This window comes from Castor canadensis, chromosome 6 (genome assembly GCF_047511655.1).
Source record: "Castor canadensis chromosome 6, mCasCan1.hap1v2, whole genome shotgun sequence".
NCBI lineage: Eukaryota > Metazoa > Chordata > Mammalia > Rodentia > Castoridae > Castor > Castor canadensis.
In genome coordinates, this window is record NC_133391.1 from 80,648,146 (window position 1) to 80,666,723 (window position 18,578).

Sequence of the window (18,578 nt, forward strand, 5' to 3'; positions counted from 1 at the left end):
TATCATCCTTTAACTGGACAGACTGTGGAGAAAGCAAAAAGTACATTGGTCAAAGCTGAAGAACCCAAAAGTCATCCGTAGAAAATATACATTAGAAGGACACTACGTAGCAGAATAACACAAGCTCACAAGTCTCCTCAGAGACTCAGTCCATTACTATACCTCGGTCTGAGACGTTGAGTTATCTGTCAGCATCACATGGATTAGTCTGGGATCTACCGATTTGATCTCACCACTCTATGGTAGGAACAGGATAGCAGAACATATGAAAAAAGGGGAAAGAGATATTTAATGTCTTGTCTACCAAGACATAACTGTATATTTTCCTTATCTATATAGCGATTTCTTTAGTGACAACATCTGAAATAAGGTCTGGTCTTTGGTAAATACTTAAATATTTGTTAAGTGAATGAATGAGCTAATTGAGTTTGAGACATAAGTGTATCTTTTTAGGAATGTTCATTTCAAATTCCGCACCTTTAAATAATTTCTGTTTGGTATATTATTAAAATATGAAAATCCTTCAGCTCCAACAATCATTAAAAATCACGCTAGCCAGGCTGTCACCCTAGCTACTTAGGAGGCAGAGAACAGGAAGATTTGGATTCAAAGCAGCCAGGACAAATAGTTTGTGAGACCCTATCTTGGAAAAACCCTTCACAAAAAAGGGCTCAAGTGTAGGCCCTGAGTTCAAACCCCAGTACCACACTATACTATTAAAAAAAATAAAAACTTAGCCAAGTGTGGTGGCTCATGCCTATAATCCTAGTGTTCAGGAAGCTGAGGCAGAAGGATCACCAGTTTGAGGCCCGCCTGGACTCAGTTCAAGGCCTTGATTCCAAGGGAAAAAAAAAAGATTAAAAACTTTGGGCGTGCTGGAGGTGTGGCTCAAGTTACAGTGTGCCTGCATTTCAAATGTGAAGCCCTGAGTTCAAACACTAGTCCCACCAATAAAAAGAACTTTGGGAATGGGAGCAATTTGACAAAAAGCATGAAATTTGTTGGGCATACCTTTGACCTAGCAATTACAAACCAAGGACTTTATTCCAACAAATAATGTGAAAAGATGTTCAAGCATGTTCATTGGACCATTATTAGTATTAGTAAAAATATTGGCAATGATTTAATTATCCCTCAATTTTAGATTAGTTACAGTACATCCATTTAGTGGGACAGTGTATGTCTACTTTAAAAGGATAAATCAGATCTCTGTATTGACATATTAAAGATGTTTGTTATATACAATTAGGTAAAAAAGATATATGACTTTATGTACTGTGCCACCCCATTTATTCCTGAAGTATAATGTATAGAATTATTTGTCATATAAATACCCCATATATAATTATCACAGATACACATACATAGAAAAGATTCGGAAGAATATGGAATACAAACCAAACTGTTAATGGTGGTTACCATTAACAGTGAGGGAGTGATGTTTGTCTACGGGAAGGAGCAGCTTTCAGAGAGAGAGAGAGAGAGAGAGAGAGAGAGAGTGTGTGTGTGTGTGTGTGTGTGTGTGTGTGTGTACACATATTTGCTTATTATTTGAAAGTTTTAAATTTAAATGAAGATTTGTTACTTTAGCAATTCTTAGAAATTTAATAAAGACAAATAAAAGCAGTTTTGCTTACACTATCATTTGATTGTTAATGGTAAGTCTGGCTGGGTGCTGGTGGCTCATGCCTGTAATCCTAGCTACTTGGAAAGCAGAGATCAGGAGGATTAAGGTTCAAGGTCAGCCCAGGCAAACAGTTCTCAAGATCCTATCTCAAAAATACCCAATGCAAAAAAGAGTTGGCAGAGTAGCTCAAGTGATAAAGTGCCTGAGTACCCAGTACTGCCAAAAACAAAAAACAAAAAACAAAAAAACCCAAAAAAGTCTAAAACCAATTCAAAGATTCAAAGATATTAACACGTGTTTATCAGCCTCAAAACACTCATCTACTGTTTTTCCTAAATAATTCTCCATATACCTCTAGATGCTATATTTTGTTTACTTCATTAGAAGCACTTTTAATTTTTTCTTTTGGTTATGCTTTTTTTGCTAGCAACAATTTTTTCAGCATCTAGGATATAGTGGCATTAGTATTACAGAAGCAAATGCTAACTGAACTAGTATTTTTTTTAACAACTAACCGTTATGAATATGATAAATATTACCACTTACACTTGTGTACTGTTTTACATATTGCAAGGCACTCTCAAGGTTTTTTTTTCATTACTTTTTAAATTTTTTTGGTGTGATTGGGTTTTGAATTCAGGAAAGCAAGTGCTCTACCACCTTCAGTCCATTTTGCTCTAGTTATTTTGGAGATGAGGTCTCCTGAAATATTTGCCTGGGCTAGTTTTGAACAGCTACCCTCCTGGTCTCAGCTTCCCAAGTACCTAGGATTACAGGCGTAAGCCACCAGTGCCTGGCTTTTTTGTTGTTGTTATGTTTGAGAAAGGGTCTTGCTATATGGCTGGCCTCCTGTCTCAGCTTTCTTAGAGCTGGGATTACAGGCATGTACCACCATGCCCAGCTTCAAAGTACTTTCAAATACATTATCTCAGTCCTCAAAAGTGTTGTGAGGTTAGTGTGAGGTTAGTGAACCTGTGAGAACACAAGTTCTCAGGTTTACATAGTAATATGTAAAGTTCTCAGGTTCTGAGAACACATGTGTAAACACATGGGAACGCAGAAGAAAGTTACACAGCCTTTCTCAGGATCATACAATCCTCAAATAAATAAAGCTAGGGATGGACCCCAAGCTCTCTTACAGGTACTGAAGTACTCACTTTCTCTACACCATCCTCAGTAAGGAGATGGGATGGACCTTAGAATAATAGAGCCTCACCTCAGTGACAGACACCTCCATAAGACGGGTGATGGAGTCCTGATGGCTTACAACACCATAGAGCCACTCTTCTTCCCCCTCTGGCTGGTATACTTTGACCCTATGACCCTGAACACTGTAGGGACCTAAAGGAGAGATCAGTCAGAATTGAATATTTTTAGTTAAGCTCTATTTCATAATCACTTCTAAAAGCAGAAGGAAAATTGTATGATGTAAATGGTTGGTACTTTCTGTAATAAACCTCAATAAAGGAACAATTCTAGTTTTACCATACTCAGTAATTTAAAAATAAAACACAATTTTTTTTCCAGTGATCTTTGTAAATTCTTCATTTGTTTGAAGTTTCCTTAAAAGCTCTCAGGCCCCCAATTCTACCTTTTCTCCATCTTAAAATTTTGGAAGTAATACAGGAAGGGAAAGCAAACTATAGGTAGTATGAAAATGTACTCAGACACCTGATAGGCACATGAAAAGAGTGGGAAGCCACTAAGTTGAATGTGGTATTATGTCAAATGATCATAGGAATGATATATGACCATTAACATTTTGCTACCTGACTTTTAATAATAGCAGGTAGGGTTCAATATATGAAATTTTTAGCCTCTGTACTAATAGTCTGAACAAATGCAGCACCTGTCTTCCTAGGAATACAGTTTCAAAAGATATTACTTTATCAGCAGGTATCATTACCCTGAAATTTCAGTTGCACCTTCTAGAAGGACAGTTTTTCTCTTTCACATATAGTACATTTGAGGCTATATATCTGAAACATTACCCAGTCAATGTTATACTTAAGTTTTCCTAATTTCTAAAATGTATTTTATTATTGTTGTTATTATTATTATTTTGCAGTACTGGAGTTTGAACCAAAGGCCTGTGCTCTGCCATTTGAGCCACGCCTCCAGCCATTTTTGCCTTTTTAGATAGGGTCTCATGTTTCTGCCTGGTGTTCACCTCAGACTATGATCCTCCAACCTATAACCTCCCACATAGCTGGGATAACAAGAATGCAACCACCCCATGTGGCTTATTGGTTGAGATGCAGCCTCACTAACTTTTTGCTCAGGCTGGCCTGGAATCTCTGTCCTCCTGATTTCTGCCTCCCAAGAAGTGGTGTGACCCACTGTGCCTGACTAAGTTTTTTTCTATACACACTACCTCTATATTCTATATCACTACCTCTCACTCTGGACATTCAATTTTCTTCTCTACTACCAATTTTTCCCTCACATTCTTCTTTCCTCTACATCATTCCTTGATTATTAAACATTGTTTCATCCTTATACTCTCTTTCCCTAAAAGGTGAGTTTTCCTACTTTTCCCTGTTTAGATTTATTTTGATCAAAGAGAAAAGCTCATAAATTGTTTTTGCAGTGCTGGGGATCAAACTCAGGGTCTTTTACATAGTAGGCAAGTGCTCAACAACTGAGCTACTTCCCCAGTAGTTTTTTCTTTTTTTTGGTTCTTATAGATAATATGCTGTTAATGTGAATGAGTCGATGGATACATTATTTTATGAAAATACTTTTTACTCTGTTACTTGTTAGAGTTAAAAAGTCTTTAGTTCTTGAGAAACTTGCAGAGAGATTAAATTCACTAAAAGCAAAAACAAGTATTTTCTTCCTTTTTTTTTGGTAGTACTGGGGTTTGAACTCAGGCCCTGCACTTGGAAGGCAGGTGCTCTACCACTTGAACCAGCCCTCAACCCAAAAACAAAGATTTTCTAACCAATGGCAGTATTTTCACTACAACATTGTGTCTAGTATATGGTACTCCTTAAAATATTTAAGCAATAACAAAACTAAAGTTTAAAAAATTGTGCATTATGTGAAATGAACAGAAAACACTAATCTACCTGAGATCTTGTTTTGCTAGTTTATTTTGGAGATCCAGCTAACTGTAAATATTTAAGACTCCACCCACAAAAAAGAAGGTAAGGGCAAATGATTAAATCTGAATGGTGTTGCATATTATTATTCAATACTGACCATTCACTTGATTCAGAGTTCAGGTCAAAACACTACTTGTTCTTACCTCGGCTGAATATCTCTTGTAGCTTTTGGTCACTGATCAAAGCATTAACTGTTTCTCTCAGTGCAGCATGTTCTAAAAGAATCTGGTTTTGGCTATCTGTCCCCATCTGGTAAAGATAAAAGAAGAAAACACCTAAATATTAAAATGAATTATAGTAACATTAACTAGATAAGAAAAATCATACACAAATGAGCTCTATGATAACACTTGCCAAAAATGCCTATAAAACTCTAGTATCCTGAGATTCTTGGCAAAAATTAAGGATACTAGGATCAATTAGGTTTAGAAAATATTACTTACTGTATATTTCTGTACAAAATATATTCTATGTGACTGAACAGTCACACAGAAAAGATACCTGCGTAGGCTAGTGCTTCACATACTTATTTGATCACAAGATATTTTATTCCATGTAAATCCTTTCGCTTACTTTAGTATTTACCAAACATTAACTGATTGCCATCTCATATAAACAGTAGGATTACAAAAATGAATAAAGCAAGGTGTTGAAAGGGAATAATGCCTATAAGGAAGGAAGACATATAACAAAAAATAATTGGGGTGGTGGAGTGCCTCAAGTGGTAAAGTACCTTCCTAGAAAGGTGTGAGCCCCTGAGTTCAAACTCCAGCACCGCAAAAAACCAACCAAACAAACAAACAAAAAGATCACAGAACACTTTAGTATTGAAATAGTGTTCTTAGCTCTCTCAGTAACAAAAGAAAACACTAAAAAGTCTCTCAATCTTTAAACTTCAGATACCAACCTTTATAAGTGAGAAATAAATAGTACCTTTCTTAAATTATGAAATGATAAAAAGTCTGAAACTAAACTTAAGTGCTAATTTGTCTAAACTACAATTTACTTTTTTTCTTTGTTAATTAAAGATATGCTAAACTCTTTAATACTTAATGCTATTGGGTTCCAGCCCATACTCCTCTCAGTTTACCTGCTACTAAGGTAAGCATAGACCCACCCCACTTGACTCAAGTTACAAAAGCAGCCACCTCAGAGAAGTCATCTTTCTGAAGAGACCTCGGAGTTGTGGTCATAAATCTTGGGTGGCTTTAGATTAGGGTGGAGATATGTACAAGTAGCCTCAGTCACCAAATGTGCTTCTCATGGGATTATAGTAACTTTACAAGGCAAAGGGTAATTTATTGGAAAAATCAAGGAAATGCTTAAAAAAGGCCAGGAGTTACCAAAGGAGATGGTCTGTGTAGGTACCAAACCTTTCAACACCCAAACCAGGACAAAGAATGTGCCCTGAGGCCACCTACCTCCCAAGAGATCTCAGCCACACCCATGACGACTAAAGGACAGCAGGACAGGAGGGCTGATGGGCCAGGCAGGGTCTTTTAGGCCCTGCAAGTGCCTAGGCTGCCTCAGCTAAAAGGACAGAACTGGTGATGGCTCAAGGTGTGTCCACAGAGTAGAAGTAGCTCTCCCAGTCTTGTGAGGTCTTCTTTAGCAGAGCCCAAGTGGTTCTAGGTCCAGCAGCAATCACAGAACAAGAAGGGTTGTGGCCCAGGTAGTCATCTAGAGCTAGGCCTTTGCTGGGGGCTACAATCTCCTGCACTCCAAATCCACGTTGAAGGCCAGCTGCTGCCAATTGCTGGCGTGAACTGGCCACCCCTTCCACCTGGAGCCAAAGCCGGGGTTTAGGGGAGGACACCAATTCACAAACCAGCTTGGGTTCTTTTGCTCTACCCACATAGAAATCCTGAATAATTGTGAGAAGCTCCTACAGTTAGTCCAGGATCTTGGGGTATTTGCAGGCAACACAGTGGATGACAATGGGCAGTGCAGTCAGCCCTGGGTCTTTTGATAGCTAGGTACAGCTAGCACAGGACTTAGAACCCTAAACATTATAGTTCCTGTGCAGGAAGAGGAACTCTCTGCCAACTAATCCCATATCCCAGGCGACCTGAGGTCTTAAGTATCACAGCTGTTTTTACCCTAGGTGATCTGAGGCCCTGAGTGTTACAAATCCTTACTGCCTGTTGATCTTCTCTGCTGCCAGCCACTACCTGCCCCTTGCTGGTCCTGTCAGTTTTGTCCAGGTTGCTCAGCTTGCCAGCCTTATTTTCTGCTTCCACCACTTCCGCTTCATGTTTACTAGCTCAGCAAAGGTGGACAAGACCATGGGAGAGAAAGTCTTTACTGTGTGTGCTTTTGTTGTAACACTACCCTTAGTGTCTCCCAGCTGCTTGCAAAGTGAGTTGAACAGTCTGCTTATGTAGCCTGAAGGAAGAGAGTGTCTACATCAATTACAACAGTCCTTTCAGGTTTGCATCAATCACAGTACACTCCACTACGCAAATGAAAGATTGTGTTTAAACTAAACACAGGTCTTCTGTTGGACTAAAGTGTCCCCAGTCCCCCTGGCCTGGGTGGAAGTGGCAATTACGGCAGTTGGTCTTGCTTCTTTTTTTTTACTTTGGCAGTACTAGGGCTTAAACTCCGGGCCTCTAGCTTGCTAGGTAGGCACTCTACCACTTAAGCCACACCTCCAGCCCAGGCAGTAGATATTCTGTTGAGCCAAAGCACCTTTCAAAAAGGTGCTTACAGACAGGCACCAGTGGCTCCCATATATAATCCTAGTTACTTGGGAGGCTGAGATCAGGAGGATCGCTGTTGGAAGCCAACCTGGGCAAATAGCTTGCAAGACCCCATCTCCAAAATAACCAGAACAAAATGGGCTAGAGGTGTGACTCAAGCAATAGAGCTCTTGCTTTGTTAGAGTGAAGCCCTGAGTTCAAACTCCAGGCCCACCAAAAAGAAAAAAAAGATGTTTACAATAAAGGCTTATACTTTAACAATATTTAACAAAGAACCTGAACTTTCAAAAGGCTGCTAACCACAACAAAAACAAATAAGGGTAAATACCCAAGTCTGTATCAACACAACAAAATACCAAGGAGAATTAACAGGCTCAAGACTAGAGCAAGTGTAAAGTACCTGAAACAAATGCAATCCATTAGCATCTGACAGGAAACGAAGCTCTCGATCCAAAAGGTATTCAACTGGCACCACAGAACCCAAACCCAGTTTATCTACTAGGGGAGTGAAAGTCTGTGAAGTACAATATCAAGAAATTGATTAGAACTTAGAATGAAAATAAGTAACAATTCAATCAATCTCTAACTTCAGAGAAAGTATCCATTATTATTGTATCTTCATCCCAATACAGATAAGCTACAGCATTAAGTCCTTGGAAACATTCCCAATCCACCACTTGTTCCTCAAATAGTCATAGGAAGCAAAGCAGAATCTGCTCAGTACTCTTATTTATCACTAAAAAGGACAAATGGAATGAGAAATTCCTCATTTTCCCTAGAGTTCTGTCTAATCTTCTTGCCAGCTTTAAGAGGGCTAAGTTACAGTAAATTCCCAGAATAAAGAGTTACACTTTACAACTCCCGAAATCTTTGTGAGATTTTAAAAATAATCACTGATATAAATATGCATAGGTAGATTTTCTTTTCTTTTTCTTTTTTGAGACAGGGTTTCACTAGTAAGCTCAGGTTAACCTAGAACCTATGATCCTCCTGACTTAGCTTCCCAAATGATAGGATTACAGGCATGTACTACCATGCCTGGCTTGATAAATTCTTACTACTATTTCATAAACAGCCTGCAAAAATTATGCTGAGATCCCCAAATCCTTTATAAAAGAGCTTTCCTAAAAGTTTAATTGGAAAGTAGTCTTAAAAAAGAAATGAGCCAGGTGCTGGAGGCTCATGCCTGTAATCCTAGCTCCTCAGGAGGAACGCAGTTCAAAGCCAGCCCAGGCAAATAGTTTAAGAGACCTTATCTCAAAAATGCCTAACATAAAAAGAGCTGGTGTAGTGGCTCAAGGTGTAGGCTCTGAGTTCAAGTCCCAGTACCACACACACACACACACACACACACACACAAAAAAACAGAAAGAAAGAAAAGAAATGAAGGCCGGGTTCCAGTGGCTCACACGTATAATCCTAGTTAAACAAGAAGCAGAGATCAGGAGGATCTCGGTTTAAAGTCAGTCCCGAGAAATAGTTTGAGAGACCCTATCTTGAAAAACCCATCACAAAAAAAGGTATGGTGAAGTGGCCCTGAGTTAAAACCCCAGTTCTTCGTAAAACAAAACAAAACAAAACCAAAAAAAACCCTGAAAACAAAACAAAAAACACCAAATGAGGGCTAGGGGCATGGCTCAGGTGGTAGAGCACCTGCCTAGCAAGCATAAGGACATGAGTTCAATCCCCAGGACCACATAAATAAATAAATAAATAAATAAATAAATAAATAAATAAATAAATAAATAATGAATATGGCATAAGGCTCTGAGTTCAAATCCCAGTGCTGTCATAAATAACTAAGTAAACAAACACACTTTGGGCTGGGGATGTAGCTCAGTGGTAGAGTTATTTGCCAGTACGTACAAAGCCCTAGGTTTGGTCCCCACCACCAAAAAAAAAAATAAAAAAAGAAGCCAATGCCTGTAATTCCAACTACTTGAGAGGCTGATATTGGGAGGATCATGGTTTGAGGCCAGCGTGGACTCATGAGACTCCATCTTAACAGAAAAAGACGGGTACTGCAGCACGTGCCTGTCATCCCGGCTACTGCAGGGAGCATAAATAAGACATCTGAGGCTCAGGCTGGCTTGAGCAAAAAGTGATACCATATCTCAAAAATAACCATGACAAAATAGGCTGGAGGTGTGGCTCAAGCACAGAAAGCCTACTTAGCATGAAGTCCTGAGTTCAAACATGGTACCACCAAAAAACCAAAAAAGAGGTGGCCTGTAATTCCAACACTCCACAGGGTGACACAGGAGGATCACCAGTTTTAGGCCAGCCTGGGTTACATAGTGAGAGCCTGTATAATGAAAGAAAGAAAGAAAGAAAAGGAATGAAGGAAGGAAAAGACAGAGAGAGAAGAGAGAAAGGGAAGGAAGGAAGGAAGGAAGAAGGAAGGAAAGACAGAGAGAGAAGAGAGAAAGGGAAGGAAGGAAGGAAGGAAAGAGAAAGACGGAAGGAGGTGGAATGGAGGAAGCGTGGAAGAGAGGAAGAAAAGAAAAGAAGGACTGTTGAAGGGCTAGAGGTGTGGTTCAAGGAGTAGAGTACCTGCCTAGAGCAGAGGCCCAAGAGTTTAAATCTCAGTGCTGCCAGAAAAAAAAAATAGTTCAGTAAGTGAATATACAACCAACAGGTTTAATTTGAATACTACTCATTCAGTATTTGAATATTATTTATCTAATTTGGTTAGTAACAGAGTTACCATTTATGCCCGTACTCTGATATTAGCAAAGTATATAGAAACAAATGTATACTCTCAGAATTAAATTTTATAACATTATTTTATCTCACTTCATAAAACAAAGCTTTATTAAAAGAAAACTTTTGAGGATTACATTATTTCAAAACTTTGCTATGAGAAAAGACTAAATAAAGGTAAATATATTCCTTAGGGGAAAAAAAGTATCAAATATCAAATACAAAGTTTTAGAGGATACGGGATAAAAGATCTCTTAATCTTTGGTAACTTCAGAATAAAAGTATGTTAAGGAGAGAGCATGTAGTTTTTGAAGAAGTTATTGGTTAAATACTACAGTTACAGTATAGGAGGAGAGCTCTTGTATTTCATTGGTCTTACCCAATAAAAGAAGTCCTGGGTTTGATCTCCATCATTGAAAAAAATAAAAGTTTTTTTTTTTTTTAAAACCACTTACCAGGGCTGGCCACTGTGCAATTGAGACTTGAGTGCCTTGGAGGAGGATTGGGTCCTTCCGGGGTGCCCACACAAGTGACCCTTCGAGAAGAAGCGCAATAACTTCTTCAGCATGAACCTTAACCCAGGAGTGTTGCTTCCAGTTACAGCCATCAAATTCTACAAAGATCTGCAAAGAGGGATTAAAAAGAAGTCAAATGTTGGGAAATCCCACAGAACAACACATAAACATACCCCTCTGTTTCTGAACAATTGACTAGGAAAAATTCTACTAACTAATTTCTAAGTTCTTTTAAAGAATGCCAATAAAAACTGATCTTCAGAGCCAGGAATAGAGAGGAATCTGGCACATTTCCTGGTCTCTGAGAGCTCATAGTTTAATAGGAAGAGAATTTTTTATACTTCTACTAGCAATGCTTTTCTTAATTTTTTTTGAATAGGTGATATAAGCATATGTACAAAATTCAAAAGGATAAACACTGGAAAAAAAAAAGTTGCCTTCCCACTTCCACATGCAGACTTTTTTTTTTTTCCAGTGAGACTGGGGTTTGACTTTGTAAAGTAGGTGCTCTACCACTTGAGCCACAACTTCAGCCCATTTTGGTCTGATTATTTTGGAGATGGGGTTTCCAGAACTATTTACCCGAGCTGGCTTTGAACAGTGATCCTCCTGATCTCAGCCTCCCAAGTAGCTAGGATTAAAAAGCACAAGCCACTGGTGCCCAGCTACATGTGAATTTCTTTTCTTCCTTGTTTACGTGTAAAGCAGGAGAGTTTATTGAGATAGAAAAGTGTAAAGTGGGAAAGTAAAGTCCCCAGAGTTGGGGGAAAGATTCTAAGAGAGGGTGCCCCTACATATGGATTTTCTTGCCTCTAGTAGTGACCTCCTAACTGCTAGCCAAGGCAGCCACAACCATGTTTTGATTCCTCCCTAAACAGATACTCTTCTTCTTGAAATACACTTAAGTAGATACTGTAAGGAGTTCTTGAAAGTGATCTGTAGTAAATGAAACTGTGTTTTTCTAATAAGCGTTATGCTTAGATTTGGTTTTCTATATAAATTCTGACATCTGAATATGATTCAACACAGTATGAACAAGACAGTGGGATGTGGTGGTACACACCTGTACTCTCAGCACTGAGGCAGGAGGATCATGAGTTTGAGACTAGCCTGGGCTACATAAGTGAGACTCCATCTCAAAAACAAAAACAAGCTGGTTGTGTTTGTGCACGTACCTAATCCATGAGGGAAAGAGGATGAAGCAGGAGGATCATGAGTATTAGACCAGCCTGTATTACACTTTCAAGTCTTTTTTTCCTTTTCTTTTTGTGGTACTCAGGCTTTGAACTCAGGGTTTTGTGCTTGCTAGGTGAGTGTTCTACCACCTGAACCATGCCCTAGATCCCAATTTGAGTCTTTACTCTCACTTTCTGCATGGAGAACAGGAAATGTTTCTCCCTTCCCCTCTCCCTGCTTTCTCCCCACTTTCATCCTGTATACTAAATTCCTTTCCTAATGAACTTTATTGCTACTTTTACTACAAAAAACAACCAACCAACCCCACTTGTTCCCCAGGCCTACACCTGTAACAATCAGTATTTACAACAGGTATGCTTGGTGCCTAATATAGCTGGTCACAAGTGAAGGGCTAGATTCCTATTTATTTCCCAGTTCATTTTCAAAACATTTTAGTTGGTTGGACTGGGGGCATGACTCAAATGATACAGTGCCTACCTAGCAAATTAGAGGCCCTGAATTCAAACCCCCAGTACTACCCCCCACCAAAATAATTTTTTAGTTGGCTTTTGGGAAACACATTCAATAAAATGACAAAATATAAATCTAAAAAATCAAAGCCAAGCAAACTACAAGTGGAACATCAAAGTGAAGAAAAGGAAAACTGTATCAGTCAGTAAGGATCCACATAGCTGCTGTGATTGAGTGACATATTTGGCTCTGAGATTTCCAAAGACCAACATGAAAATACACAAGTTCAGTTGCATAGTTCTCACCACCTAAAAGGAAAACATATGGCAATTACTTGGGAAAGCAAAGCTTTTCCAACCACTTGACTGTGTAAGAAATTTCTCACATGGGGCTAGGGCATGGCTCAAGTGGTAGCCTGCCTAGCAAGCCCGAGGCCCTGATTTCAACAGTACTGCAAAATAAATAAATATATACATGCAACCCACTCAGGACCTCTCCCTTCCCATGGGAGCTTTCATTCTTTCCTACCTGTATGCTCAAAAAAAAAAAAAAAAAGAAGTTTCTTATATGAAATTTCCTGTGGGAACACTCAGTGATACAGGACAATATCAGAATTCCCAAAGCCATGGCTCCTAATGGCAACTGCAGAGTGACCACAATGATTTGTAAGTACTAAGGGTAATTCCTATAGACAGAATACTGGAGGACTTGTATATACATATACATATATATATATATATATATATATATATATATATATATATATATGTAGTATCATTTTTTTCGGGCGTGTAGCCAGGGATAGAGCATTTGACTGCATATATATATATATATATATATATATATATATATATATTATCATTTTTTTCAAAATCATGTAGATAGCATAATGAACAAAAGCCAAATCTGTTAAAATTTTTATATATAGTTACAATAAATTTATGTATATTTGCTATAATAAAAAAAAATCAAAAAATTTGTTACTGAATTCATAATAGGTTTTGTTGCTAAGCATGTTCTCATCCAACTAACATAAAAATCATAGTTCTAAGAAAATTCAGGCTATTTATACTTAAAAAAACAGTGGAAAAATAGCTAGTAGCTTATCATGAGGCTTAATTTCTTCAAAGGAAATAAATACTTGTGAATTGAAATACATTAGTGAAAAACTATCCCAAAAGTTAAATTCTTTATATAAATAAAGTCCTAGTTTTATTATTTAAAATATACTAAGTAAGCTTCATTTCTACTTTTTGAAAAACAGGATGTAGATGCAAGGTTGAGGGGGCAGGGAAACATGATTTTACAAAGAAAGATAACATGAAACTGTATTTCATATACAGTGGGTTCATTCATATACACATACATGTTTTAGGGGAATAAAACAATTCTTGTCTTCAAGTAACTTATAAGCAACTGGAAAGAGAGAGAATTATTCACACTTAAATATTAAGTGCAGACTCAGGAACCAAGAAAGGTAGTAGCATAATGTAAAAGCTTGGGGCTTATGGTCCAGGAGATCTGGATTTGAGTATCAGTTCCACTATTTATTAATTGCAAAACTTTTGCAACTCACTCTTCCTTCCTCAAATGTTAGCTTTCTTTGTTTGTGATAAGACATACTGTCTTGCTTACCTCACAGACTGATTGTTAAAATAAAGCAACAAATTTGAAAACACTTTGGTCAACTATAAAGCACTATTTTGGCAATACTATGTCATAATTATAAATAGAGTAAAATAAAGTATGCTGGGTGTTCAGAGACCAGAGATATCACTCTAGGTGTGAAGAGGGACTGGTAGGGGTTAAGGCCAACAAAAGGCCCAACCAAGTTCTAGGATGACAAAGAACTATATAGCATACTGTTGGGAAGCAACAGAAAATGAAATTAAAAAGATTAGGAGTTGATACAGAAGATCTTGAATACTGTAAAACAAAATTGGGGATATGGCCAGGCAAGGTGGTACATGCCTGCAGTTCAAGCTACTCAGGAAACTGAAGCAGGAGGCTCATTCAGAGTTCGGAGCAAGCCTGGGCAGCACTGCAAAACCCTATCTCTTTGAAAAAACAAAATGGGGGGTTCATCCAGCTACCACAGCAAGTTGTGAATGTGTATGTGTATATGTGTATATATATGTAATTGCCATAAAAGGTTTAGTGTTTGTGGGGTAGATGGGGGGAGGGGAAGAATAGAAGTTCTTATACGATCTAGAATGGGGGCAAAAGCAGGACATGGAAGGCACGTACCTATAATTTTTACCTAGCACTCAGGAAACTGAGGCAGGAGATTCACAAATTCAAGGCCAGCCTGGGCTACACAGTGAGACCAGGGAGGGAGGGGGAAGGAAGGGAGGGAAGAAAGGGAAGGAAGGGAAGGAAGCGAAGGAAGGAAGGGCATGGTGGCCCACACCTGTAATCCCAGGGAAGTGGAGATTAGGAGGATTGTGGTTAAGAGGCCAGTCTGGACATAAACACAAGACCCTACTTGAAAAATGACTAAAGCAAAAAGGGTATGGCTAAAGTGGCAGAATGCCTGCCTACCAAGCTCAAGGCCGAGTTCAACCCCAGTATCACCAAAAAAAGCTAAACAAAAATAAATAAGTAGTAATAAAACAGAGTGGGAGCAGAGGAATGAGGATGGAAGCAATTCATAATTATAAGAATCCACAAATCCCTTTGGAATTGTCACAATGAATCCACCCTGTACAACAAATACATACTAATAAAAAAAATAGAGAAAAAAAATCTACAAGCCTATCCAAAACTTGATGGCTGGGTAAATGTAGAAAAAACGGAGAATGAAAAAATGACTTGGAGCCAGAGAGGTGAATCATGCTTGCCAGCCCCAGGCAAATAGTTCTCCAGACCCTATCTTGAAAAAACTCATCACGAAAAACAGCTGGTAGAGTAGCTCAAAATGTAAGAGCAGCACCTGCCTAGCAAGCTTGAGGCCCTGAGTTCAAACCTCAGTGTCGCCAAAAAAAAAAAACTAGACTAGGAGGAAAGGTCCCCATAAAACTACAAACTTATGCCAAGAGCAGGCAATATAGCTGGAAGACAGACAAAACCTTGAGAGCTGTCCAAAGCAGAATGGAGTATTCAAAGCCCAGACTGGATGTGATCTTGAGTGACACAGTATTTTACCAGGTGTCACTCTGAAGACCAGCAGAGGCTCAAAGGCCACTGACAGATTGGTGCCACGCTGGAGTTCTAATGTGCTCATCTGTTTGAAAATCAGCATAGGAGTCATAAAATTCTAAGTCACACCAACATACAAATATAACAGTTAAACTAAAATAGTCACTGTGCTAAAGCTGTAACAATTTGTAATCTTTGTAATAAGAACTTGGACATTTAAAAAGTTAGTGTGAGAATCCTATAATCACACATCTGAAAATGTCAGGAAAAAGCTGAAGTATTTGGAAGCCAGTTTTCATCTAATTTAAGAGCAATTATCTCTAAACCTGACTGGACAAATGATATGGAATAAAGTGCTTAACTTTCCAACAGCATATACTATACATTCTGAGATCAAGCAATAGCTACAAACTAAGGATAAGAATTTGTTTTTCAGATGGGCACCTGTGGCTCAAGCCTATAATCCTAGCTACTTAGGAGGCTGAGATTGGGAGGATCACAGTTCAAATAGTTTGAGGCAAATGGCTGGGGCAAATAGTTTGTGAGACACCATCTCCAAAATAACCAGAGCAAAAATTGATTGGAGGTGGGGCTCAAGGAGTAGAGCACCTGCTTTGCAAGTGCAAAGCCCTGAGTTCAAACACCAGTCCCACCACAAAAAAAAAAAAAAAAATTGTTTCAGGATCAATATGGAATGTGAATGTATGTAAACATATTCTCCCAACAATAAGGCTTACTTCATAATTATTGAAATGGAAGGAGCTGGAATATACAAGGTAAAGAATCATCTAAAATCAAAGTACATAGAACACAAATTTTCAAAATAGTGGGCCAGGCCATAGGACTGGAAAAAAGTATATAAACTAACAAAAACCAATAGTTGTGGGTAGACTTGAGTCAGAGATGATCAAAAGATAACAGAACAGGACTTAAAACAGTTTAAAAATGGCTTTTTAGAAGTCTTAGAAAAGTAGCAAATTACTATACATTCTATAGTTAGAATCCAAGAATTAGTCACAAAGTATTCCATTAAGGTGACTTAGTATTAAAACTTGCTTTCCTTTCAAAATTCTCTTTAAAGTCTATACACATATAGACCTTATGTGTATAGACCTACATTCACTTTAGTGACATTAAAATCAAGTATTTTTTAAAAAAATCAAATAATTTTTTTAATATTTATTTATTTAGCGATACTGGTTTGAACTTAGGGCCTACATCTTGAGCCACTCCAACAGCCCTTTTTTTGTGATGGGTATTTTCAGGATAGGGTCTCAGGAACTATTTGCTGGGCTGGCTTCAAACCTCAATCCTCCCAATCTCTGCCTCCTGAGTAGCTAGGATTATAGGCGTGAGCCACTGGTACCCTAAAAAAGATCAAATTATCTTTATCCTATGGCAATAATGGGCTTTCATGTTTGTCATGTATTTATTCATCAATTTGGATTCTGGCTCTCCCCAGTCATTCCTACTACGATTAACAAGATTATTCATTTATTCACTCACTCAACAAAAACAGAATGCCTCTTACATGGGTAGTACTTGCTAGGCTCTAGAATATCAAAGTAAGAGGCAGGAGGGACTCATATCCCAGACAAGGCAATGAAGGTACAGAAATTCTTATACAGCTATGAGATACGGGCAATAATAAAGATCTAAACACGCTACGTTAAGCTAGGTTAGACATCTGTCCTGGGAAACTAGAGCAGTTTTTGTAGAAGAGGTATGCAAGTGTATGCAAGAGTACGCAAGTGGGTCTTAAAGACAAGCAGCATTCTTCTGGTAGAAAAGGGAAATACTTTCCAGCAAGTACAAAGGCAGAGAAACATAAAGATCAGGTATTCTGGAGAGAAGTGGTTGTAGTAAAGGGTTGTGCGTGGCATGTTAACAAATAACAAATTGAAACTTGTTGGCTAAAGTGTCTTCTTTGGCCAGCAGAGTGTTCGTTTTTAAACATCTTTAGGCGTATCAACACTCTGAATTCAATACCATTTATTTGTTTGTATATTTAATTTAGCGGCAGTGGGGTTTGAACTCAGGGCCTCACACTTTCTATGCAGGCGTTCTATCATGTGAGCCAACTGCCTGCCAGTATCGGCACTCTCACAATTGCCAATCTCTATTACACCTTTTGGTCTGTCACCCAGCGCTTTGCTTTTGTTTTCTATCTTTCTTTTTATAATTGCTTTAATTTTTTTACCTTTTTGCTTTTTATTTGTATTTGTTTTTTTTTTCTTTTATCCTATTTATTCTCTTTTTTCCCTACCTAGCTCTTTCTAATAAGTCTGGTCCCCAGGATGCATCTGAATATACAATATCTATTAATAGGACTTGGAAGAGCCACTGATAGTTTTTAAATTACAGGGGAGGCATGGCAAAATACATTTTAGAAAGACAATGTCACCTGGGAAATAAATTCTCAATACTCAAACATGAAATTGCAAGCTGAAGGCATAGCTCAAAAGGTAAAAGAGTGTCTGCCTCAGAAGTGTGAAGCCCTAAGTTCAAACCCCAGAACCACCACTGTACTGGGTCTCATGATGCATGCTAGGCAAACACTAAACCACTGAGCCACAGCCCTAGCCCTTAACTTTTTTTTCAAAGGAAAGTTAAATTACTTTGGGGTCAGTCTAGAAGATAAATTATGGAAGGCATAAATTGGAAGAAGGGAAACCAATTACAAAGCAATAATAAGCTAGTTAAGAGATAAATAAAAGCCTAAACCATTAGACTAAATCCTTAAGACTATATGAGTGGAAAGTCTATTTGAGAAATCAGAGATAAAAATAACAGGATATAGTGATGATTAGGAGGATAAACGAAATGCAAGTTTCATTCCCAAGGTTCCTAACTTCTCCAATTTTCCTACCTATATTCTAAACAAAATGTGAACTCCATTACAAATGATTTTACAGAAGGCAAGATTAAAAAAAAAAGGACAAATAATTTTACAAAATTGAGGATATCTTGGGATATGCATTTTAGATGCATTCCTCGAATAGCTTCAACTGCGTGGCAAGTGTGAGGCCCTGAGTTCAAACCCCAGTAGTGTCAAAAAAAAAAAAAAAAAACCTAAAGCAAAAAACCCCACCAAACACCGTTTGAAAAAGTTGGGGAATGGGAATATAATGGATGGGCT

At 38.1% G+C, this 18,578-nt stretch overlaps 1 protein-coding gene across 1 annotated transcript in view; it reads right to left on the bottom strand.

Moving 5' to 3' along the window:
- Positions 1-18,578, bottom strand: part of Kdm3b (lysine demethylase 3B) — a 71,873-nt gene that overhangs the window by 43,123 nt on the left and 10,172 nt on the right. The window contains exons 2-6 of the mRNA XM_020156092.2: positions 10,595-10,762; positions 7,837-7,950; positions 4,878-4,983; positions 2,844-2,968; positions 163-237 (exon numbers count right to left, since the gene is read on the bottom strand). Of these exons, the coding sequence (XP_020011681.2) occupies positions 163-237; positions 2,844-2,968; positions 4,878-4,983; positions 7,837-7,950; positions 10,595-10,762 (588 nt within the window). The remainder of the gene's footprint in view (positions 1-162; positions 238-2,843; positions 2,969-4,877; positions 4,984-7,836; positions 7,951-10,594; positions 10,763-18,578) is intronic.